Source organism: Drosophila pseudoobscura, chromosome 2 (genome assembly GCF_009870125.1).
Source record: "Drosophila pseudoobscura strain MV-25-SWS-2005 chromosome 2, UCI_Dpse_MV25, whole genome shotgun sequence".
NCBI classification, from domain to species: domain Eukaryota; kingdom Metazoa; phylum Arthropoda; class Insecta; order Diptera; family Drosophilidae; genus Drosophila; species Drosophila pseudoobscura.
Genome location: NC_046679.1, coordinates 16,873,626 through 16,897,095, shown reverse-complemented (window position 1 = coordinate 16,897,095; position 23,470 = coordinate 16,873,626). Strand labels below are relative to the sequence as shown.

The following is a 23,470-nucleotide window of genomic DNA, read 5'->3' as shown; positions in this document are numbered from 1 at the left end:
CAAACAGCTGTGCACGCCTTCGACGTTTTCCAACACTACTTAAAATGCCGGCGAAAAATCCGAATTTATACGAAATAAAGACAAATACTGAACAATCTGCCGCCGATCTACAGAAATTGGATGTTGCTAGCAATGCCCCGCCAAGAAGAGTTGATGCGGGGCAGCTTGAAGCTCCCCAAGAGACCAGGATAGCCCAGCTAGACGAAATCGACTCCAGAACGGCCGCAAAAATTGCCGGCATCCAACGACGCAGAAAACGCCGGCGGTGGAAATTTAGAAGCAAGCAATCAGCCAAGCGCGTTTTGGAAAATGAACACGTGCCGAAGCCACCTGACGAACCTCGTCCTTCTCCAATGGACAAGAAAACGGAGGGCATCACGTTAAAAAAACGTAGTGACGCCGCCAGTGTGTTGGAGAGGTTAGACCTTCTAGTAAAGCTATGCGAGGCCCGCGGCGGAGATACGGCGACACTAGTTGAGAAGCTGGCGTCCATGCGCACTGTGTGGCAACGGGTGCAGCAGGAGAGTACGAGTGGCACAATCAACAAATCCAAGTCGCCATTGATAGAGACCCAATGGGACGTTGTGTTCTTTGGCAAACCCTCATCTTGTCAGAAGCGACGGCTAAATAAACCAGAGTTTCTCAAGCGGCGGTAAGATCAGTAAGGCCATCAGCATGGTCCATCAAATAATCCAATTTTATTTTCAGTTCCATCTGGGATTCTTATATAACTCATGGAAAACGAGGCTCCTGTATACCTCGCGGATGGGTGCTGCCAACCCAAGAGCCGACCAGTGAGTGGGTAGAGTACAGAGCTAAATAAAATGGAATACTTTTATAAGAATGATGGAATTTTATTTCTTTTGAAGAATCTCTGTACTGTATAACTTAAGTGAGAGGAAAATGCAGATTAACATCTGATTCCACACATGACTGCCATTTTATTCGTAGATCCAGTCCTTGGCAGCTGGAGCCCAGGTGACCAGCTCCTTCTCGTTGAACCAGAGGGCGATCTCCTTCTCAGCAGACTCGACGGCATCGGAGCCGTGGATGATGTTGCGGCCCACCTGGATGCAGAAGTCTCCGCGAATGGTGCCGGGCAAGGAATCGGCTGGGTTGGTTGCGCCAAGCATCTGACGGCCGGTCTTGACCACATTCAAGCCCTCCCACACCATGGGAACCACTGGACCGGAGTTCATGTAGTTGACCAATCCAGGGAAGAAGGGGCGGGCCGACAGATCGGCATAGTGCTTCTCCAACAGCTCCTTGGAGGCCTGCAATGATTACAAAACAGATATTGTAACGCTATCACCGTTTTCTTGACCTCTAAAACACATGTCAAATTGATGACGCGCCGCGCCCCCATCTGACGGTGCCGCTTTTGAGGTTAAACACGATTCGCCAGCCAGCATGGGGGCGCGCTATTGATTTATTAATTTAATTATTTCCTTACCCAGGTGAACTTCAGGGCGACCAATTTGAAGCCCTTCTGCTCGAAGCGCTCAATGATCTTGCCGACGAGTCCACGCTGGACTCCATCGGGCTTAACCATGATAAAAGTACGCTCCTTGTTGGCCGCCATCGCTACAGAAATTAATGAAAAAAGCGCTAGTACGGTACCCAGCATGCTTATCGAGGCAATCGATTTTCGATGCATTCTCGATTTTAAAAAAATACAAAGCTTATAGTGTTTTTTTTACTTTTTCTTGGGATGCGTAGGTCTTCAATCCACACGACCGATGTACCAATATGAAGCCGTGGTTTTTATAAAAAGCGGGTTAAATCTACTAAAAAGTAAATAAAAAAGATACGATAAACGCAACTCAACTCTACACAAGCGCAAAGCTGTAATTTCAACAAAAAGAGCGGTTAAATTTTTAAAAATGTAAAATTTCCGTGTCTGACTTGTTAGATTAAATCTCCGCGTGTAATAAATAGTTTCTCCGTGCAAGTAAACCAATAAAATTATCTCAACAATGAGGAACCCTTTAAAAGTCACGTTTCGTTTTGCTTTACTGCACCGATAAGATTAGATTCTGGTTAATCACATTCTGTGATGTGATTCAACAATACAAATTTTACAAATAATATATACAGTTAAATAAATTCAAATGATAAATATGATTATTTGGTTCCATCCAGCTTTGATAGGCCGTCGGCATACTGAAACTCTGGACTGTTCTCATACTCGCACATGTCCAGTGCAATCACACAGCTCTCCTTGACCACACGCTTTTCATCGTCCGCATAGCGGGTCAGAATCTGTATGCAATCGTCTGTGGCAATGGCTCCCAGAGCCTCGGCGCACTCGTGGCGCACCATCTCATTTTCCTTGTGGTCCTCTAGGTTCTCCTGCAAGTATGGAATGCTGCAGGGCTCTTGAAGTTGGCCCAAAACAAAGGCCACCTCGTGTCGGAACAGGGCGGACGAGTCCTTGAGTCCCTCGGCTATGGCGAGGACGCTCTCCTCTGTGCACAAGTTGCGCAAGCTGAACATTGCCCGGTAGCGATCGAACAGCGTCTGCTTGGCGTCCAAGTAAATGGCCTTTAGCTCGGCCACGCTCTTGTCGCCAGCCGTTGGGGGCGAGGGATCCACGGAGGCGTAGGGATTTTTGTCAGCCACCTGCTGTCCACTCTGCAGCCAGCGTACACGGTCCAGCGCAATGGCACATGTCTCGGCCACCTCGACGACGGGATCCTTCTTGTACTCCTCGAGAATGGCCAGCACATCCGCGTGGCCAATAGCGCCCATGGCCTCGGCAGCTTCATGGCGAACCATTGGCTCCTGTGTGGTGTCCTTCAAGACCTTGGTGAGTATTTCCAACGCCGTTGGATCCTGCATCTGTCCCAGGCAGTAGGCCAATTCGTGCTTGAGCAAGGCTGAATCATCGTCAAATGCTTTGCTTATGGCATCAATGGCAGTTTTTCCACCAATATTCTTCAGTGTGAAGAGGGCGCGGAACCGCTCCTTGAGGGGCCTGTCCTTGTTGTTCAGCACCCCGCCAATGGCTTCGATCTGCTCTTGCGAGACCATTTTTGGATGTATAAATAAAAATAACAACCAACAGCGCCGCGTGGAAACACTTTTGAGGCGCTTCGAAACACTGAACCTACCGTCCTAGCGCCATAAATATACCGTGTGAAAAATGCCGTAAACGGTCACACTGACAATATGTATTTTTAATCAAGTATATACTTTCAATTGTGGTTAAAAAACTAACTTCAAAACGACCGTTTTCAGGAAACTTCCTATATCTAAAGAAACAAAGCACCATAACGTCCAAAAACGTTCCTGTAACTAAGTTGGGCTTATATGATAAATAAACGGGCAAATATTTTTGAAACGTACACATTTCCCCCTCAGGTGTCGCCTTTGGTAAGTACATGTAATGTAGTTAATATGTAGTAAATGTGTAGATTGCGTGTACTTACTATGTAAAGAAATTAATTTAGTGTTGACCGGTTTTGCTTAAACCTTAATTTATAAGCAATGCAATAAAGATGAAAACTTAAAGTTAACCAGTCTTGTAGGAAATGAATCATATATTCGGATTAAATTATGAACTCAGAGCTGCAGTTCTTAGTCGGCGAGTATTATTCAACCGAATATCAAAAACGAGGAATATGATAAAACTTAAATACAAATAATTCGTCAGTATATTTCTAAATTTGTGACGTATCTCGGTATATTTCTAAGAGTCGTCGGTATATTTGATCGATAAGTCCGATAAATCAACTGAGTTTAGTTACGTTCGGAAGCGCGATTGCAATTTAAAAAACACAAAAAAAGTGTGAAAGGCGGATTGTTTTATTGCAAATAACATTCGAAATATATAGCCAGTTGTATTTCGCAACATAATACAATATTTGCAAACAATTAATTTTGTTGCAAGTACACGTATCCGGCATTTATAAAATTTGCGGGTTCACGCTTTGCCCAGCGTGTAGATTTACCTGTAGTTGTGTACAAGGGACTGAGTGAAATAAACTCGTCAGTGCCGTGCCAGAGTCAGAGTCTGCAGCCGAAGCAGTTTGAAGTTAAAATATTGCGAAATACACACGGTTTCGCAATAAAACATATTAATAATTGTACAGAAACGCCTGGAAACATTGCATTAACCAAATAATGTCCGACGAAACTGGCGCACAGAAGCCGGAGACGGTGCTGCACAACAGCAGTGTTGAGGAGGCGGCGTTGGATGAGAAAAAAACACCCGTAAGTAGCGTTGCATATACATATTTAGTGACAATTAACAGCCAGTGAACAGCGATAAGAGCGCGCGCTGTTCCACGCACACAAATGAATAACCCGAATTATCTATGACGGAGTGTTTTGTGTCCTACGGGCGACTAGGGGAACATAGGCGCTGGGTTATTCAGTAATTTTCCAAAATAAAAACGTACACACGTATGCACGCGCACACAGTTTTTGTGTGCATTTTGGGTGTTGCGTTTTATTGTCCATTTTCTATTTACGTTTTTTTCTACTGCTACTTGCCCTCGTGTGCGCGCGCTTTTTCCAAAACTCTGCTCCCCCGTGGAAGATACATTCGATGCATGTGTGTGTGTGTGTGTATGTACTCGTTGCTGTTGCCGTTAGGTTGGTGAGCAAGCAATCGGCGTTTCCCTTTTGGACGCACGTTTTGCCGCTGCGTCTCGTTTGTTTTTATTTTTGCTTGTTCTCTTTTCGACTTTTTGTTGTTTGCTGTACTTTACCACACAAATGTAGAGGCAGCCGCTTGTTAACACGCAGTCGTAAACATAATGTTCAGAGCGCTGTAACTTTTAGCATAATGTAGATATACGGCAAAATCCAATTTTGTAACGAGTTTTGGGATGGAAAAAACTTGGCAAATAATATTTTTTCTTCTCAGTGGCCGCTATCTCTGTTATCAAAAATTATTACTATATTTAGCAGCTGCAGTACTTCGAACATTTCTACTACGACTGTTCGTTTTTAGCTGGGAGGCACTGTACTGACATATATTGTATGCGTTTGTATGTATTCATGTATTGATGGAATACGTTGCGCTCTAGATTCGGGTTTAATTTGTTGTCCGATGGTTATAGGGGAATTAATACTTGATCAGTGTCGTCCAATCACCGATGTTGATTGGCACAGATTTATGTTAGCTAACAGTGGGAATTATTTTAGTGTACAGGGTGCTGCATCTTTTATGTCGATATGTAAACACTTTTAAATAACTTAACCGATTGTCTAGAGTAGGCGAGTGCTGGAAAAGTCATTTTTAACCATACACAAAAATAACGCGCTGAAAAAGTGACGCTTTACATTAAAAATAGTAGGTCAGTTGTGTTAATACAACGTACATATCGTCGACAATATCGCGGCAAAAAGGCACCGACCGACAAGACTATTCGTCTTTTAATATCCAATTTTGTTAAGCACGGGACAATGAGAGAACCTCCTGAACTGATGAAAGCGGTAAGAGAGAATGTTGCCCAGGATCAAACTACGTCGTATCGTAGCGATTATCTTATTGTGTATTTGACTAAGATGTATATAGTACTTATCGAGTCCATTTGCATTAAATATTGCAGAAACGCACACCGAAACGACGCTCGTTCATAGAACGGGCACAGCGGGAAAGCGAAGAGCTGGTACGAACTATGGGCGGCAGCTTGGAGCTAGAGGGTGGACGTCGCACGCGATCCAGTACTCGCGGCACACCAACACGTGCCGCTGAGACTGTTACACCGCCGCCCAACAAGAAGGCACGCGCGTCGCCGACGACAGCCACAAAGAGCGGTGGCGGCGGCGGCGGCGCCGGGAAAGGTCGCGGTGCGCGCAAACTAGACGTGGGCAGCGATGAGCTCGACCGGGAGCCGGAGAAAGCCAACGATGAAGAAAAGGTGGTTCTGCCGGTCAAGGCAAAGGTGAGTGAAGCATTTTCTAAACATTAAACACATTCTAACGAAACAAATCATTTCAGGCTACTCCCAAGAAAGATAAGAAGGAGGTGAAGAGAGAAGAGAAGCCAGTCAAAGGTACTCCTAAGAAGGCAGTTCCAGCCACCACCACAGAGCCCCAAAAGGAGAAGGAGCCTGCTGACGCAAAAGAAACAGATGCCAAGTCAATCGAAAATGAGGATCAGACAGATGGTGCTGCTGCCAAGCTGACAGCTGTGCCCGAGCAGCAACAGAACCACGCTGCGGAGGACAAAGCAAGCAAAGATGAGCCCGAGGTGAAGGAGAAAACGCCAGAAGAAGTGCCAAAGGCTGAAGACCCACCGAAAAGTAACGATGACCCTGAAAATGGTGCTAGTACAGACACTCCTGCCCCAGCTGCTGCCGCGGATTCAGCTCCCGCAGCCATGGAAGTGGATGAAGAGAAGCCATCAGCAGCATCGGCAGACAATAAAACTGAAGCCGAAAGCGCACCCGAAACTACTTCAGAGCCGCCTGCGACTACCGCAGCTGATAAGGCAGCGGAGGAGCCAAAAAAGCTTTCGGAACCCGCCCGGGATCCCTCACCCGAGCCCATGGAGGTGGATTCGAGTTCCAAGAGTAGTACAGAAACTGTTCGATTCACACCAGCCGAAAAGGTCGTAGCAAGCTCAGAAGCAACAAAAGCCAGCAATAATGTTGTCGATGAAGTCGCCACTGAGGTTAAAGAGGATGTGCCAGCCGAGCCCAAGGAGGAAAAGAACGCAGAAAGTTCAGACGAGCTCAAAAGCACGGAAGAGCCGAAGCCAGCTGAGAGCGCCGAAGAACCCAAGAAAGCCGAACAGACAACGGGGGAGAAAGCCACTCCAGCTGCGTCCGTTCCTGCTCCTGTCCCTGCCACCAACGATGTTAGCAAGACGGAACCGGCTGCGGCCGTTGATACCACCGTCGTGTCAGAGACGCCCATTAAGCAGGCACAGGCCATCAGTGCAGTCAACAAATCCGAGCTTAATGTGAATGGTAAGCAAATCGAACACGCTCAAAGAACCTAGAAACTTATAGGATTTGTTGATATTTTTGCAGGTGAACCAAAAATCGTTAACAATTCCGTCGACGTCGATGCAGCGCCGAAGGTGTGCAATTAGGCCGATCGGATGATGGAAGTCCAATTACTAATCAGTGCGTGGCAGCATCTTACATCTTCAGCTGGGCCGTCGACTCAGGCAAAGATGTCGCCAACTACAAGCAATCATTTAAGAGTTAACAACAACACACCCACAGATATACAGATTCCATTCTCTCCACACAACAGACAACTTAATTCGTTCTGTACCCGACAAAATTGAAATGATATCAATAGGTTCGTGTCTTCCAGTTTTTGGTTGATTAATGATAAGGAGCGCCATAAGATGCAATCGATGCTGGATTTTCAATGTTGCACTGTGTGCGCCACAGATAGACAGACAGACGAAAAAACAGACCCCCCAAACCACCGCTCTGCCCCGACACTATCTTCCCTTTCCCCACACCTGCACACACGAAAATACACAGACAGATTGTGAAATGCATCTTAAATATAATATGTATGTGTATAATTAATTCAATTGGAATCAAACAAAAGATGAATACATTGACACGAAAATGTATGTAAACTATAGATGGACGTTTTTAAATTTTAAGATTTAATACCTGTAATAATAATGCAAGACTAATTATAAAACAAGCAATTTGGACACCACTCAAACAAAAACAAAAACTTAAATGGAAATGAAATGATTTTAATTTACCTTAACGCAATACAAACAGCTCTGCGGCTATTAAGATTATGACTCTATAAATATGTATACCTATTAATTTTTTTGTTGGGTATCTTCCCACCCCCCTACCTACCCCTACCCATGATATGCTTGTTTTATTTGAAGCATTTAGTTTTTCTATACATGTTTAACCATTGTAACCTGAACAGAAACATAATTGATTTCTAAACCGAATAATGTGCATGGTGGGATGTCCGCTGGGAACAGTTGTGGTATCCCTACGATCACTCTTAAATGAATTCGTAATTAAATATATTAGACTAAGCTTTTTAAATGAAACAAAACAAAAAACACGAGATGGAAATTCTTATAATTACACATACTTTACTACTTTCAAGTGCAACAAAAGCGAGCGTAAATTAGTTTCGAAGCCGTTTTTGTATGCCAGCTTTTCCTCTGTATAAGGAATACATTTGAATATTCTTTTGTAAATAAATTTATTTTAAATACAAGAGAGAAGAAATGTGTTTCATCCAAGAAAATGACACTCTGCGCTCTTTTCGAAGAGCGAGTAGTCCTGATTGCTTTCGTAGGCAATGGTCACCTGTTGCGGCGTATGCGGAGAGGCGTCTAATGTATATCGGTATGTAATGGTACATTTCATTAATTTCATCAGTGTATTAGATTTAATTTTTTAAGGTGTTCCCTTTATATATATATATATATATATATAGCATATATGGACCTACAAGAGTTATTATTATTAGTATTATTTTCCGCTGTTATTTGTTATCCTGTTTAAGTAATGGTGGTTTAAGTGGGCTGAGTGGTTTTATATATCGGTATGTTTATTTCGGTATTATTTTTATTATAATATATAGCTAATAAATAGAAGAAAATAGTTGAAAACTATTCACAAAGTATGGGGCTATAGCTACTGAGGCCTTAAGCTCACTAGAGTAATATTATATATTGTACAATATGTGTACAGGGTTGGTTATATATGAGGCTATATGTTGTGAAGGATTTTTGAGTGATCCTGCATAAGGTCGGTGTTGTTGAATATTGAGGATCTTTGTAGGGAAAGTGCCGGGCAAGCGTATATAATGTATCTTAAGTCTATGGTTGAGTTGTGGCACAGTGGGAATGCCTTGGGTGATGTTTTATCCATGTAGTGGGCACCAGTGAACCTTGTGTGACCTAGTCTCAACCTATTATGCCTATATGGCTGGGTATCCAGGTTATTGTTATTTTTGGGAATAGTTTGGTGACGGAATGGAAATAGTTTGGGGGTGTCCTTAGCGTGGATGAGGTTTTTAAACATTTAGAAAATCTCGCTTGTTTTCCAAGGTTTGTAAATTGCACCCAGGGCGGATCTTATTGCTACATTAATTATAGTTTTTAGGCGATTTATCTGGTTTTTGGGTTCATAACCATATATGGGGAGGCAGAAGTGTACTTTGGATATGATTAGAGATTTGGTGATTTGCATTAGTGATGTGGTGTGGCAAGGTCTATTTTGGATTTATTAATTTGAGTACTCCAGTGCTATCTGGAATAGTACCTAGTATTTAGTACATTGAGTGGGCTGTTTTGTTGGATGGTTGTGTTACCAGTAAGAAATTTTGGATTGCAGTTATGTTTGCGACATAGTATGTACATGTATGTATGTATGTGTAGGAGTTGGTTTTCGTCTTTGGATAGGACTGCGCCAGAGTGAATGCACCAGCTTTTTATTTGACTGAGGATTGTTTGGAAGTCGATTGTGGTGCTTTTTCCGTTACTGTGTTGTATGATAAGGAGTAAGTCATCGGCGTATGCACTGAATTTGATCTGTTTGTGAAGGGATAAGTTTTTCGTGAGTGGATGGTACGCTATAAGAAAAAGGATAACTGAGATGGGGAAGCCTTGGGGTACTACCACTTTTCACGAGGATTTTCCTGTTTGACATAAAGTTATTGATGATCCTACCACGAAAAAATAAGTCGTAGTTTAAAATGGCCTATAAAAAAGGGTATGGAAAACAGGCAAAAACAGCCAGGGAAAATTGCAAGGTTCGTATAAACCTCACCTCGCGGGTGACGAGAAAAACTGCTTTTTGACTTCAAGGTATGTTAAGCAAAAGGTGTGGATTTTACCTTGCACTCGTTACGTTTTCAGGCCGGTTTTGCCGTTTTCATACCCTCTTTTCCAACCTATTATACTATCCAGTATACTGTATGGTTATGTAGCACATGTGTATTTACCGTGTCGTTGCCATGTAGTAATTTGAGCAAATGTAAATTAAGAAAATACAACAAAAATAAACAAGAAAACTAGACAGCGAGCGATCCGCAGAAATTTAGCAAGAAGAAATATTAGCGTCAATTAAATAAGGAAAAGGGTGCATTTGATAGCCACAACGAAGGCCCTAAGATAATCCCGAAGTGAAAACACTCAGAGCAGTGTATTTTTGTTTTGGCCCCACGGCCCCCCAAAAAGGTGGAGCAGGAGTTCGCAAAAACGGACAATAATGGCCACGCTAGTAAAGCCCAAAAAAGTGGTAAGCACAAGGATGCACTGGAGCAGAAAGAGCCGCATGACATGAGAGATTGTTGATTCCAGAAAACGAAAAAGCCTCAACGCGAGAACCAGCAACAAAGGCTGCAAGAGGAAGACGAATGTGACGACGAGTTGTCAACAAGTAGCGTAGCTGCACCAGAACAAAGGCCGGCAGAAAATGCTTCTCTCTTGGAAGAGTTTGAGCGCGTCGCGGCGTTGGCCAGCAGCAGCGGCAGCGGGGCCGAGACCATCATTAGTCATGACTGCTGTATTTCCAGCGATATATTGGAGTTGCCGACAGAGCCAGAACCCGAACCCGAACCCGAACTCGAACCGGAAGCGCAGCTGGAACCGAGTGCACCCAGTGCCCCGCCCTCTAGCAGCGCCAAAATCGTGCAGTACCCGAATCTACAGCCCATGAAACTGTCCAATGCCCAGATCGAAGAGCATTCATCAAAGATTGTGTTTCGCCAGGCCGATTGCCAGCAATCGGGATTTGCCCTAGTGCGCAGTAATCTCAAGCCACTGGACGCCGAGCAGTTGCGGCAAATCTACGACTGCCCGGATATGGAGCTGGCCAAGCAGTTTGAATTGGAATTTCTCATGAACTCGCTGCTGGAGACCAGTGAAACAGATCCCCTCTATGCGGCCCTGCTGGAGTACTTTAACCTGCAGAGCAAACTAACCTCGAATCTACACGATGTGGAGAAGCTGCGAAAATCCTGTGTTGAAGCGCAGGAGCAGATTTGGGCGCGAGAGCCGGTAAATCGCACGTTTCGCGCTACTTGCGGTGATGGCAACGTTGTGCAGGAGACCATTACCTACGAGTGAGTGTTCTATACCAAGAGGTCTTCGCATTTCTAATGTTAATTCTTGGGCCCCCACAGAATCATAAAAGTTAACCAAATCAAGTTGGAGCTGACGAAGACTGTCTTTACGGCCCTCTACGACTTGGTTTCGCATACCTACACGAACAATCTTATCACAGCGAAGATAACCAAAGTGAAGATCGATCAGATGATCAATTCTCTGCTCTCGTATCCCCATGTGGATGCCCAGGCAGCCATTTCATTGAACTCTCAAGTGAATGCGGCGGCTCTCCAGTTTGTGGGGCAGCTGCGATGTGCCATATCCATTCTGTTTAGCTTTGTGCGGCGACCGAGTCCAAATGTGGTAAAAGGATCAAGAGAAATGAAAATTGGAGACACCATTAATTGTTTTTCTTTCCCAGAACTTTGAAAAGGATCTGAAGACGTGGCTGCGCAAGCTGATTGCCCTACAGCTGTTGCTGGCCACCAAGGAGGATCACTGGTTCTTGCTGTTCAACATACTCCGATGCCCCAATGGCGTGGGCACGTGGGCAGCCCAGTTTCTGCAGTTGCCAGGCATGAGGCGGCAGGCAGCAAGCCGTGGCAGTCAACAGAATGAGTTGCCCTTGGGTCTGACCTCGCCGGAACTGAATCACTGCATGGCGGTGCTGCAGATCCTCTTGATGCCCGTGAAACGCCGCAATGAGTATCTAAAGAGTCAGGCCCAAGCGCACCGCGAGCTGTCTGAGTCGGCGGCAGCCGCGGACTGCTGGACGGTTGTCGACTCGGATGGCGAGGACTCGCATACACCCACCGGCGAGTGCATCGGTCTTAAGGAGAGCGACCTGATAGCGCTGCTGAACCAACTCCCGTTCGAGAAAATCTTTACGTAAGAAGGAAAACTCCTTTCTGAAAATTATGTGATGATCGACTCCTGTTTTAGATCGGCTATGGGAATTGAAAAGTTTCTGGACGACTACATCATCGAGCCGGACATAATAACAGGCCAGCAAATGCTCTCGGCTGTGGTTTTCCTTTCCCAATTAGTGAAGACCCTGGGCGAGGGCATGCTTACCTATAACAACGAAAGATACAAGCAGCTGGCCAAGCGACTGGGTCGCCTGGTGCGCCACTCGCTCCAGTATGTCTTCGACTATCACGAGCTTTTTCTGTGAGTTTTATTTTCATTGTACATACACATGTAAGACTATAAAAGCCTCCGCTTGTAGACACAACAACCTGAGCAAATCTTCGGAGCTGTTCGAACGGATTCAGGTGGAGCTGCAGGCATTGCTTCTTCGAGCATGCGGCTACATTTATCGCACCCGCAATCTGGGCACTTGGCAGTACTTTTCGACACTGCCGTTCGGCACCCTCGATGCGGAGATCATTTGGCACCTTTTCTACTATCTGAATGTGGGCTTTCCCACGGATCTGACCGATTTGGTTGGCAATGCGCAGGCCGCCTTCCAGTCTGACGACTTTTGGGTCAAGTTCGATGAGGCCAATGCGGATGTGGCGCCCGAGGATATGTACTACCTGTTGCAGACCTTCTTTGAGATGGCCAACGACCGTAACCGTTCGAAGGATTTCAGTCTCATCAAGGCGATTTGTCTGCACATCTTCCACATTGGATATATCCATCGACCGACCAGAGAGATCTGCTATAAGACAGCCCGGGACATGCTGTCCAACCTCATGCAAGAAGACCTCCTCGGCTGTTTCCTTGTCCAGCTGAAGGTTCGTTACGCGGAGGTCGACCAGGCGGCATATTTGTTCAAGGCCCTGCCCTTGGATGCCTGGCGACCCTGCATGGACAGCTTTGAGGTGCTCTCCAACTGGCTGCTGCACTACGACTACCAGTCGTCGGAGAGCCATCTGTCGCGCCTGATCATCAGTCGCCTCAACTGGAGCTTCGATGGGGAGGGTCGCCTCTTCCTGCCCCACAACATTCACGTGCGCATGGCATATCTGGTAAACGAGGCCCTCAACAAGTACGCCCCGGAGGTGATTGGCGCGTCGGGCATTTCGGAGAGCGTTCGTCAAGTGTCGTCCCTTATTGACTCGACGCAATCAAGCCGGGAGCAGTTCACCAACTGGTGCTGGCGCATGATATCCGTGCTGCGTCTCCATCTGATGGACCAAGACGTTGAGTCGGTGAAGCGAACGCTGCTGCATCCTACCGAGCCGCTGCTCTTCATACCTGGTTTAGAGAACATGGAAATGATCTTCCAGGGCGTGGCCGAGCACCGGCCCTTGGCCCTTTATGTTGGAATGCTTGTCAGTCTGCACGGCCATTCTATACCGGTGATCTGCCAGCATGGCTTCGATTTGCTCCAGCAGCTGCTCCTGGATCATCGTCATGCGGTTACCATACGATGTCTGGAATTGATTGTGCCGCTGTTTCTGGAGACCCCCGAGACACTGGCACACTGTGATAGCTTCCAGCGGCTGCTGCTGACTCTACTCAATGCAGACAGGACCTATCTAAAGCTGGCCAAGGACATGGTCTATGCCAATTCAATTGGTCCCATACTGGAGCTGCTCGATAACATGCTGCATCATCAGATTATCTCCTATACCAGGTGGAATATTTGCTAGAAATATGATTAGCACCTAAGACCATCGTACGAAAATTTTAAAAAAGTTTTATAACTTGTATTATAATTTCCCATTCTCGCTCTCTCTTGCTACAGCTATGGCCTCTGCTCGCCGCTTAATCTGCTCAACATCTGGCTCAATTGCTTCACATCATTGCCAGGCTGGTCACAGAACGCGAATCTGTTGTATCTGCTGGATAGAATGCTGTGCATTTCGTACCAGTTCCCCGACTGTCGTGCCCAGGCTGTGGAATTCTTCTACAACTTTTACAAGGTATGGCAAATGAGCACTGAGCATCTACAGAATATATTTAATGGTACACTCCTTTGGCAGGATTGCAGCGAGTGGAAGACACCCGCCAAGTCATCCGCCCTAAAGGCGTTCTTTGGTAATCAATCGTCCGCTTCGCGCATACCACTGATCTCGCCACAGAACTGCTGGTTGAATCTGGTACTGCTGGAGATAGAGTTTCGGGTGGTGGACACGCGAATCTGGCCGGAGCTCCTGCGCCAGGTCTCTGTTCAACCTATGGAGGCGGCTCTCAAGAAAACACTGTCGCTTAGCAAGACAAACGCCTTTCCCGCCAACCAATTGGTTGTCTTTAAGTACGCCCAACTCCTATCCAGCATGGAAACCAACCATCCGCTCTTTCCCATCGTCTGCCAGAAGTTCTTCGAACTGTATCTGTGGCGAGTACCCAGCGAGGGCGAAACGCAAAATTTCAGCCATAATTTCGGGGTCTCGGACAAGTTCTACGAGCACAATGTCCCCCTGATGAAGAGCATCAAGGGACAGCTGAAATCCGCCGAGTCGTACTACGCGGCCCTAGCCCTCAAGTCGGCCAGTGACGATTCGCTGGCTCATTTCTATCGCAGCTGCTGCAAGCTCATGCAAAACTGTGTTCTCTGGCTGGAGGATACGCAGCTCAATCGATTCCCCAGTGATGCCGAACAGCTGCCGGTTCAGTACAACTCCATTAAGCTGCGAGAGCTACTTGGCGGCCATGTCAACCATTGGACGGAGTTCCTGTACCTCGTCACGCTGCGCAAGGAGCAGCGCCATCAGGCCGATCAGTGGGGCCGCAAAGTGTTTCGTTTGCCCAACCAAAAGCCACCGCGGAGTCCGGCGCAGCCCAGGCCCCGACTGTCGGCATCGCAGAATATCAAAAGCCTTTTGAGTACCTATGAGAAAGGCGTTCCAATTCCAGGACACTGCCGCTGCAATCCGGTTGAAGCGCCACCCGTTGATGGAAACATTCTGATGCAGCTTAAGAAGCTCCTTGGGATATTTAATTCGACTGCCAAGTGAGTCGTATACACACCTTCGTTTAAACTGGAATTTATTTCTTATTGCTCCCCTAGAAACTATCATTATATGACCTCGGAGCTGAACTCGCTGAACCTCAACTACCTGGAGGACGTGCCAGCAATGTACCAGATGGTGCCCTACGAGGAGACCAGGCGCAAGGAATGCAGCTCCATGCTCTTTAATCGCAGCTGCACGTCTCCCGTTCAGCTCACATTGAGGCCGGAGCACATTAGACGAAACGAGCAGATATTCCGCAAGCAGCAGTTGAACAGGGAGCGGCATGAGAAGCGTCTGGAGGCACTTTTGCTGGCGGCCAACGTGGATGCCTTTGCACAGTCCATCGAGCAGTTCGGCCTGTGTATTGGGGCGCTGCTGCAAGCGCCGAGTGGCAAGACGGTAACAGATCTGGGTGTGGCCACGTTCTACCATATGGTGGATTGCCTCAACGAAGGGACGATGCACTTCCAGCCCACCCATGATCTCTACTTCCAAGTGATGGAGCAGCTGGGAGTCTTCCTGCAAGCCGACCAGGATGCCCAGGGATTATCGGTGCTGAAACTGGCCCTTCAGCGTTCCGATCTCCTCGAGCTGCTGGCCGGAGTCTTTGTGCCTTCTCGAACGGACGTCGAGCACTTCCTGCCCATGTACCAGTTTCTCATCGACTCGCATCTAAAGCGCTGCGACACCAAAACCGTCTTTGTCCTGTTCTCCAAGTTCGATTTGCTCTGTTGGCTGGAGACCTATCAGCCGAAGCTGAGCGAGATCAACCGCCTGCTTCTGCTGGTTCTGCAGGGCCTGGAGGCCTGGTCCCAGCCAGACTCTAGCCTGCTGCAAGATCAATTCCGTCGCCATTTGGTGCACATATTCTGCTACGACTTCCCCCAGCACTACGGGGAGGTAATGCAACTGGTGCTGGACCGCATCTCGGATCAGAAACTGATGCCCTTGGTGCTGGTCGATCTTCTTAACGCTCTCTTTGCCACTTGCAATTGCCAGGGGCTCGCTGTGGACCAATTGGAGGTGCGGGTGCACGAACTGTCGCTGGATTTTTCACGGCGCCAGAAGCTGTTTACCCTAAAGGCCGCCACGGATACTTTGTTGCTGTTTTCCAGGCACTTCCAGAAGGAGCGGCTTCACCATGGTCTGCACGGATTGTATCCCAAGCACAAGGACTATTGCCAGTCGCTGGTTCTGTGGTTCACCTGCTTTGGTCATGTGCTGCTATCGTCGGCTATTTGCAGCTATCAGGAGCTACTGGCTGATCAGAGTAAGAGCTTCTTCGGCGAAACCATTTGTGGATTCTCATTGCCTTTCCATTCCAGTCAGCGACATTGTGTTCGGCTCCATTGTGGAGACCTACGGTCCTTGGCTGATCCCCTACACTGAACAGACGGCCAGTGGAGTGGCCCACTGGATACGCCAGCTGACACCCGGCCAGACCAAGGTACTTCTGCCTTGGAGCGAGCAGCAAGTGAGCAGCAGCAAACTTATGATTCGCTCGTTCACGGCCACCATCATCCAAGTGCTGCAGTATTTGCCTTCGTCCAGCATGATCTTAGAGCATGTGTTCGCCTGGTACGTGCACCACTTCGCACAGCCCAATATGGCCGGCCATGTGCTAGCCCCCATCCACGAGGGTCTGGCCCAACTGCCCTGGGAACGCTTTCTGCCACCCGCCAAGCATATCGAGCTGTTGTACGAGAGCCTGCAGCGCTTTATGCCCGAATCGCATGCGATGTTGGGCCACATCTTCATACGAATCGACTGGAACAGCTGGTTCGCCCAGATGCCACAGCCGGTGGCGGTTCTGTCGCGACTCTTTGGCATCTTCGTAAAGATGGCCTTTGAGCCAAACATTCACATACATCCGAACACGAGCAAAATCCTAGAGGAGGCCATCCAATACCCCTGGCATCTGGTTGAATACAGCGAGTTGGAGCACCTGTTCAAATGGTTTGTGGCCAGCGTGGAGCCCGCCATTGTCCTGAAGCTACCATCAGAGAGCAACTATGCAGATCGTGCTGTCTTAGAGTGAGTCTTCCACAGAGTTTTGATTTGATCATATTTATGGACTCGATTCCATTCGGTAGTCTGCTACGTCTGGCCTGCGCCATGCTGCCCGAGCGGTCCGCACAAGATGCTGTAGTTCTGGGAACTGCCAAACGCATGATGTATACCCGCTCCATGGTCCGGCTGCAGCGTGCCTGCGGGGCCAAGCACAAGAAACTGCTGGCTACCAAAGAGGGGGAGCGTGCCTTCACCGATGCCTTCCTGGAGCTGTTGAACAGCATCGATCGGGCCATCAGCAGCTGTAGCGAGCAGCGCACGCCCGAGGAACAGCGGCGCGAAGCTCTAAACCTGATGGTTGAACTGGTGGCACCCACACAGACGCAGAGTCAAGAAGTTTCCATGTAAGGCCTGATTTTTAATTGGATTGTGTTCTGATCTCTAATCCAATCTGTAGTCTTCACATTAAGGCACTGGTGTGCTGGCAGCAGCAGTGTGCGCCGGGCAACCTGGTCATGTGTTCCGCCCTGCCCGCTATTGGACTTTTGAACACGTACATTGCCAGTATCTACAGCCTGCTGGAGTCCAGTGTGGAGAGCTACTTCCGCACATCGACCGAGTCCGCTCCCTGGCATGCCCCCAGCTGGCAAGGACTGTTCGAGGCGTTGAGCATGTCGCTGCCAAAGCTCGAACTGATGCCCATTATGCAGGGCAGCTACTTCTTTTCGCTGCACGTCTTTGTCCTGTACAAAATGGAGGAAATCGCCACGGATGGAGACAAGGTTACGTTCCTGCAGGACCTCAGCCAACTGTTGGACAACCTGAAGACGAGCCCGCTAACCGAACCGCGTCTGGCCCTCGTCTGGGGCGCCATCATTTCGCGTGGCTCCCAAATACTTCAGGTTAACCCATACGTAAAGAAACCACTCTATATGCTGGCGCGTCAGCTGCAGATCGCCTCCACAAAGGCCGAGGGTTGGGGTGATGGACTGTTGGGCGTCATTGGGCTCAGGTCAGAGGTCATAACGAACAGGTGGGACACCCATTGTTTTCCAATTATATTTTATAATCGTTTTATTTTGTGCCAGGCGAAAAGTGTTGACCCGCTGCCTGGCCTGTGTCGTATTCTCGCTGTGCCCGGCCAATCGTGAACTTCGACTGCCCTGCGAGGAATACGAGAGCGGCATGCGTGAGCTCTCCATGCTGCTGGCCAACAAGAGGTTTACTGACGTCAAACCCTTGATTGTGCGTGCCATCAGCCTGCTCAAGGAGCATTGCCTGCCGGAGGCCCGCGCTGTTCCCCATTTGGTCTGTCGCCTGATTGGCATCTTCTACGAGCAGAGCTACCTGACAACCATTCCAGAGGTCTGGGACTTTGACTTTCGCCTGAATGCAGCAGCATAGCTCTCCCTTAACAATTATCAATCATAACAGCCAGTTGTGTTATTTTCTATGGGCTTTTTATTATTATTATATATATGTATAACTAGACTTAGGACACATAAAGTGATTGATTTTTGCATTACGAATGCTCCGTATGGATATCCAATACCAATTTATTTAAAATCTATCTTTCTCGAGGGTGTGTGTATACTTGAAGCCATTTGTTTAAGCGTAGTTACAATATCATCGTGAACAATCTCTAGAGCAACAGATGAACATAATTGAATTTTTATATATATAAATACGTACATCTAGTCGAACGAACGAACGATAACAAACGAACACATATTGCTATACAGACAACATAATATAAATAACATTTATGGGGGGACTACTGCGACAAGCATGCGCGGGTTTAAGGGGAACCAGAGGCAGCCGGGGCTCCGGTGAGAGACGATTCAGTCTTCCACAGCAAAGTTGGACAGCTGCAGATGCTGCAGATTGTTGCGGGCATCAAAATAGCCCGTGTCTGTGGGATTGTCGGGCGTGGGCACAAACGGCGGCTCCATATTCCCAATGTTCTCCCAGTCAATGCACGCAAAGTGCCGCATTTGCTGAACTTCTTTGGCGGCAGGTCGCTCGGCGGGGTCCATTGTTAATAGCAGCTCCACAGCCTCCATTGCATCGACGGACAAGGCCTCTTCGCCTTCGGGCCATTCAATGTCTGCAAAGAATAGAAAATGAGTCACGAATTTCACAACGAAAGATTTTATATTTACTTTTGTTAAGAATGTTGTCAAATACTTTTTGGGGCGTCTCGTCGTTGAAGGGTGGAATTCCGGTCATAAACTCGTAGAAGCAAACGCCCAGCGCCCACCAGTCGACGCCGGGGCCGTGACCATGCTTCAGCAGCAGCTCTGGCGCCAGATAGTCGGGTGTGCCCAGTATACGCTCGTTGGAGACGCGTCCTCCCCGCCTCACAGACTTTGGGGTGCGGAAGGGCGTATTGATGTTCATGTTTTTTGGGGTCTTAGGCATAATCCCGACTCCGTGGTTTATGGGTGACATTGTCGGATCGTCGGCCAACTTCAGGTGATACTGAACGCAGGACAATTTCTCGGTGGCCGTATCCTCCCGCTTCTTGTTCTCAATGGACAGGGGCAGAGCGAAGCGTGTGGCCTTCAGCTTGCCGAGCAGGCCGCCGTCCCGGCGTGGCAGCTTTTGCGATGACACAGGCGTGGAGAAGACCACATTGGCCACGTTCGCCTCAGGGCCGAGCAAATGCTGCATAGGCATGTCGTCGTCAGACAAAGAGCGTACCTTGAGTACGCCACGAATGGGCGAGGAGCGAGCCTTTCGCTTCTTGGGCGTACTGCTGCCAATGTTGAGTATCTCGATCTCCTGGGTGAGGCCAGTGTTGGCGCTGCCGTTCCCGGAACTGGAGCCGTCAACATCCATGCTGGACATATTGTTGGAACGATTCACCAGATTGATTTTCCGCTTCATTCCACGCAGGAAATCGGGTCGCTTAAAGTGTTTGGAGAGATTTCGAAAGGGGGAATTCATGTGGATTCCGCTCATCTCATTGCCATTTGTCAGATTGTAGCTGCGCGAGTAGTCCGAGCAGCTGTAGTCCTCCTTTGAATGGCTCAGATTCTCCGTGTTCTTCTCAATCGAGGAAGCAGTACTGTTCTCGCTGTTCTGATTTAGATGGCAACCGGAGTAGTCGTCTCCCTTTCGACTCGATACGCCGGAATCCTCCTGCCCTTTGTTCCGGTTGCGCTGTTGGGATGCCAAATAATAAAGTAACTCGGGGATATTTTAGTACTTCGACACCTTCGACCAGAAACATAGACAGTGTCTATTAGACACACAGGCTGGCACAGAGAGACATACGCATAGACAGAGACATAGACATAGACAACGCACCTCATCGAGCGATCGCCTGCGCACCATGGAAAACTCAAACGAGGCCTCGTTTGCGCTCTCCAACTTGGCTTTGCCATTGACATTGCTGGCCCCATTGTTGTTGTCCTGCTCGGCCAATTTGCAGCCCTTTCAGAGATTTCAGAGACATATGCAATTGAGTACAGGGAGAGGAGGGCGCTACTCACCTGACATATAACTGGATCCAGGATAAACTCCACCCGCCGCTTGCTAGGCACTGAGTCTGCAACCGCACCAGCTGCAACCGAGTCCAGTGGAGGAGAGCACTTGCTCAGTTCAGCCGAGGTGCAAGTGTGGTAGGAGCATGAGGAACTGCTGTCCTGAGGCTGCACAACAGAACAATAACAGAGACCAGGAGAATGAGGTTCTGGAGAAGAGAAGGGCAGGGTCGCTTTTGCTATACTGACATTGGTAATAGCCGTACATGTATGGGTAATCGATTCATTAACCTCGGCGGAGTAGAACGGCGAGACGCCTGAGATTTTACTGTCGCTCGTCTTTTCTGCATCAGTCAGTGATGTATCGCCCTCACTATCGGACATCTCCATGGCCTCATGGCCATGCTTGTTGATGGCCTGCAGCAAATTGGATGTCCCCGTGCCCATGGTCGTGCCACCGGTGGCGGTCAGTGAAGAACCATATTCCTGCAGCTTCTTCTCAGAGCCGAAGGACAAATGTGAGGTAAGGGACAGGAGTTGGCCTGGTGTCCGGGCATTCAGGTTGGGCGAACAGTTGATCAGATCGGATATCTCCAGATCGCGTCGCATGTCGATTTTACTCAGACCAAAGTCCGTGAGCTTCACATGACCCGTGTGCGAGAGCAACATGTTGTCCGGCTTGATGTCCCGATGAACGATGCCATGCTGGTGCAGGTACTGCAGTCCCATGGCCATCTCGGCCACATAGAATCGGGCCGTTGCCTCGTCAAAGTAGCCGTACATGGCCAGCAGTGACTTGAGATCGCCGCCCACCATGTACTCCATGACCAGGTACACGTAGGAGAGCGACTGCAGCGAATAGAAGAGACTCACGCAGAACGGCGACCGGGAGAGAGCTAGGGCATTGCGTTCGGTTATCACCTGGGACACCATGTTCTTGTTGATCATCTCGGACTTGCGCATCACCTTGATGGCATACAGCTTGTTCGAATCGTTGTTCTTGTAGCCCAGGAACACCTTCCCAAAGGCGCCCCGGCTGATCGGCTTTATGATGACGAAGTCTTTGATCGTCGGCAGCTGCGTCGGAAATAAAGTGCAGGAAAATACATGAGAACCAACTAACGGCGTGTGCACGCGGTAACTGTAAATCACACTTACACGGCGCACGGATGCACGTGTGCTTACCTTGGCATTGTTTGAATGATTCTCCGGTTTGGTGGTTAGGATATTTATCTTATCCAGCAACTGCTCGCTGTCGATCAGCGAGTTGGTCTTCTTTGGAGTCTTGTAGTCAATTTGCGGATCGGACTGCGAAGTCGCATCAGCGTTTTCCATTTCTTCAAAAAAGCGTAGTGCAGACTTTCTTCCTCTCGGTTGCAGAAATTAAAGCGATCTGAATTCAAGGTGGGGCTTGTTTGGATGCAGTCAATGGCTGCTAAGTGCTCTTAAGGCATTTATTGCACAAAATTTAAATTTACAATTCAAACCGAGCAGCGCGTCGATGCGTCGCTTCCCTCAGAAATATACCGAAAAATGCCGCAAATTAAAAAAATACCGTAAATTCTTCTATTCGGTACATGATATTCGGTAGAAAAATTACTGTAAAATGTACTATTTTACTGTACTATTTTACTGATTTATTTTATATTTTAATTTGGTTAGCTGTTAATTAGCTCAAAACAAAATTCAACATACATATTTTAAATAACAACAAAAAATAATTATATAAATATATATTTTTATTTTACAAGGAAATAGTTTTAACGAAAATTAACTTTTTTTTAATAGTTAACGAACAACATCACCCTATCCAAACACGATAAAAACACAAGATTCAGCAATACCCACTACATGGATAAAACATCCACCAACGCATGCCCACTGTGCCACAGCCCAACCATAGACACAAGACACATACTATACACATGCCCCGCCCTCTCTCTTCAAAGATCCTCAATATTCCATAACACCGACCCCATGCAATACATCTCCAAACCTAACAACAATAACTCAAAAAAATCGTCAATAATCGTACCTAGTTCAATCCATAATCATTCACTACAACCTCATAAACTATCATCCATATACACAACTAGTATACTAGATAATAATTCCTTTACATCATATAATATCGTATATAAGGTCATACATACTCAAGTGTATAATTATACCATAGCGAGCTTAAGGCCTCAGTAGCTATAGCCCCATACCTTGTTAATACCTAGTTTTAACTATTTATTAGCTTTATATAATAATAATAATTTTATATTTTTCACATAGAAAATGGGTATATCACACATATATATTTTTATTTTATAAGGAACAAGTTTTAAGGAAAACTAACTTTTTTAATAGGTAATGGAGTTAGCCTTATACTTCTGAAGCTTCTGCAGCCTACGGGGCTGCCCCTACCAAGTTTTGTAGAGTTAATACAGCGATCGCTAGTTTTAAGTCCTTCACGGCATCGTACTGCCTTGTAACGAGTTGCAGTACTTATGATGGCCATCCATCTAAATTTAATTTTTGTTTCATCACTGAAAATTACATTTTTAAACTCGAGCTCGCAGAACTTGCGTTTAGTTAAGCGGAGTTTTTCGTTCACACGTTTCCTGGGGATTGTTAATCCCGAGTTTTGCCTTGATTTTGTTGCAGCCGATCAAGTCTTCAGTTGCAAACTGCCGCAACTGCCGTTTTGCACATTTTCTGATGGTAACCGAATGGATCTATTAAAAGTTTTGAAATAGCTTTTCAATGTCGATTAATTAGCGAAGCTATTCGACCAGTTCTCATGCCGGCTAATTTCATTCCCTGTTCTTCCTCAGAAAATTCTTCACCATGTGCCATTTTTAACGAAAAAATAAATTTTTTAAAATTGTTTTAATTAAATCAATCAGCTTGTAACTTCTAATGAAAAGCATGATGGCAAATACATACATATATGTTTTCTACGTAGAGCACGAGCTTGACCTCAAACCAAAGAAGCAATTACTTTTTAAGACAAATTAAAAAAAAAATTTTTGCACACGTAGTCATTTTAGTACGGCACATTTTTT

General features: G+C 47.1%; 6 protein-coding genes across 10 annotated transcripts; 3 read left to right on the top strand and 3 right to left on the bottom strand.

The window, feature by feature from the left end:
- Positions 1-22: 22 nt before the first annotated feature.
- Positions 23-844, top strand: LOC4801979 (uncharacterized). Its single transcript, XM_001358954.5, has 2 exons — positions 23-652; positions 709-844. Exons 1-2 carry the CDS (start codon positions 45-47, stop codon positions 821-823), a joined length of 723 nt encoding a protein of 240 aa, XP_001358991.4. The 5' UTR covers positions 23-44; the 3' UTR covers positions 824-844.
- On the bottom strand, positions 834-1,642 carry awd (nucleoside diphosphate kinase). Its single transcript, XM_002137523.4, has 2 exons — positions 1,454-1,642; positions 834-1,274 (listed from the first exon to the last, which is right to left on the bottom strand). The coding sequence occupies exons 1-2, from the start codon at positions 1,625-1,627 to the stop codon at positions 942-944; spliced, it is 507 nt and encodes a 168-aa protein (XP_002137559.3). The 5' UTR covers positions 1,628-1,642; the 3' UTR covers positions 834-941.
- A 353-nt stretch (positions 1,643-1,995) lies between these two features.
- Positions 1,996-3,118, bottom strand: nero (deoxyhypusine hydroxylase nero). The gene has a single exon (XM_001358953.4). It carries the CDS (start codon positions 3,031-3,033, stop codon positions 2,125-2,127), a length of 909 nt encoding a protein of 302 aa, XP_001358990.2. The 5' UTR covers positions 3,034-3,118; the 3' UTR covers positions 1,996-2,124.
- Positions 3,119-3,706: 588 nt separating this feature from the next.
- Positions 3,707-7,958, top strand: LOC4801976 (cell surface glycoprotein 1). Of its 2 annotated transcripts, none has more exons than XM_001358952.5 (4): positions 3,707-4,215; positions 5,562-5,897; positions 5,954-6,926; positions 6,990-7,958. In XM_001358952.5, exons 1-4 carry the CDS (start codon positions 4,126-4,128, stop codon positions 7,049-7,051), a joined length of 1,461 nt encoding a protein of 486 aa, XP_001358989.5. In that variant the 5' UTR covers positions 3,707-4,125; the 3' UTR covers positions 7,052-7,958. The 2 variants fall into 2 exon arrangements, with proteins under 2 accessions (XP_001358989.5, XP_003736636.3); XM_003736588.3 differs by lacking the exon at positions 3,707-4,215 and adding an exon at positions 5,281-5,445.
- Positions 7,959-9,902: 1,944 nt separating this feature from the next.
- Epg5 (ectopic P-granules autophagy protein 5) lies at positions 9,903-18,467 on the top strand. The gene is made up of 13 exons (XM_001358951.4): positions 9,903-10,205; positions 10,268-11,031; positions 11,092-11,377; positions 11,436-11,902; positions 11,957-12,184; positions 12,243-13,598; positions 13,710-13,887; positions 13,948-14,918; positions 14,976-16,189; positions 16,245-16,953; positions 17,013-17,333; positions 17,387-17,962; positions 18,018-18,467. The coding sequence occupies exons 1-13, from the start codon at positions 10,176-10,178 to the stop codon at positions 18,331-18,333; spliced, it is 7,416 nt and encodes a 2,471-aa protein (XP_001358988.3). The 5' UTR covers positions 9,903-10,175; the 3' UTR covers positions 18,334-18,467.
- gwl (serine/threonine-protein kinase greatwall) lies at positions 18,440-21,972 on the bottom strand. Of its 4 annotated transcripts, XM_001358950.5 has the most exons (6): positions 21,603-21,970; positions 20,667-21,494; positions 20,427-20,585; positions 20,242-20,367; positions 19,092-20,094; positions 18,440-19,036 (listed from the first exon to the last, which is right to left on the bottom strand). In XM_001358950.5, exons 1-6 carry the CDS (start codon positions 21,750-21,752, stop codon positions 18,771-18,773), a joined length of 2,532 nt encoding a protein of 843 aa, XP_001358987.2. In that variant the 5' UTR covers positions 21,753-21,970; the 3' UTR covers positions 18,440-18,770. The 4 variants fall into 4 exon arrangements, with proteins under 4 accessions (XP_001358987.2, XP_033233196.1, XP_015037515.2 ...); XM_033377305.1 differs by lacking the exon at positions 20,242-20,367 and having other exon boundaries at positions 21,603-21,971; XM_015182029.2 differs by having other exon boundaries at positions 20,427-21,494.
- Between the last annotated feature and the right edge of the window lie 1,498 nt (positions 21,973-23,470).

Coding starts and splice junctions, on each gene's coding strand:
- Epg5 (XM_001358951.4), top strand. CDS start 10,176: ATGGCCACGCTAGTAAAGCCCAAAAAAGTG. Junction 12,185..12,242: donor GACTATCACGAGCTTTTTCT/GTGAGTTTTATT, acceptor CTCCGCTTGTAG/ACACAACAACCTGAGCAAAT. Junction 17,963..18,017: donor TCAGAGGTCATAACGAACAG/GTGGGACACCCA, acceptor ATTTTGTGCCAG/GCGAAAAGTGTTGACCCGCT.
- nero (XM_001358953.4), bottom strand. CDS start 3,033: ATGGTCTCGCAAGAGCAGATCGAAGCCATTGGCGGGGTGCTGAACAAC.
- LOC4801979 (XM_001358954.5), top strand. CDS start 45: ATGCCGGCGAAAAATCCGAATTTATACGAAATAAAGACAAATACTGAA. Junction 653..708: donor CCAGAGTTTCTCAAGCGGCG/GTAAGATCAGTA, acceptor TTTTATTTTCAG/TTCCATCTGGGATTCTTATA.
- LOC4801976 (XM_001358952.5), top strand. CDS start 4,126: ATGTCCGACGAAACTGGCGCACAGAAGCCGGAGACGGTGCTGCACAAC. Junction 4,216..5,561: donor TGGATGAGAAAAAAACACCC/GTAAGTAGCGTT, acceptor TAAATATTGCAG/AAACGCACACCGAAACGACG. Junction 5,898..5,953: donor TTCTGCCGGTCAAGGCAAAG/GTGAGTGAAGCA, acceptor AAATCATTTCAG/GCTACTCCCAAGAAAGATAA.
- awd (XM_002137523.4), bottom strand. CDS start 1,627: ATGCTGGGTACCGTACTAGCGCTTTTTTCATTAATTTCTGTAGCGATG. Junction 1,275..1,453: donor TCGCCCTGAAGTTCACCTGG/GTAAGGAAATAA, acceptor TAATCATTGCAG/GCCTCCAAGGAGCTGTTGGA.
- gwl (XM_015182029.2), bottom strand. CDS start 21,752: ATGGAAAACGCTGATGCGACTTCGCAGTCCGATCCGCAAATTGACTAC. Junction 21,495..21,602: donor ATCATTCAAACAATGCCAAG/GTAAGCACACGT, acceptor TTTCCGACGCAG/CTGCCGACGATCAAAGACTT. Junction 20,368..20,426: donor TGGATCCAGTTATATGTCAG/GTGAGTAGCGCC, acceptor AATCTCTGAAAG/GGCTGCAAATTGGCCGAGCA.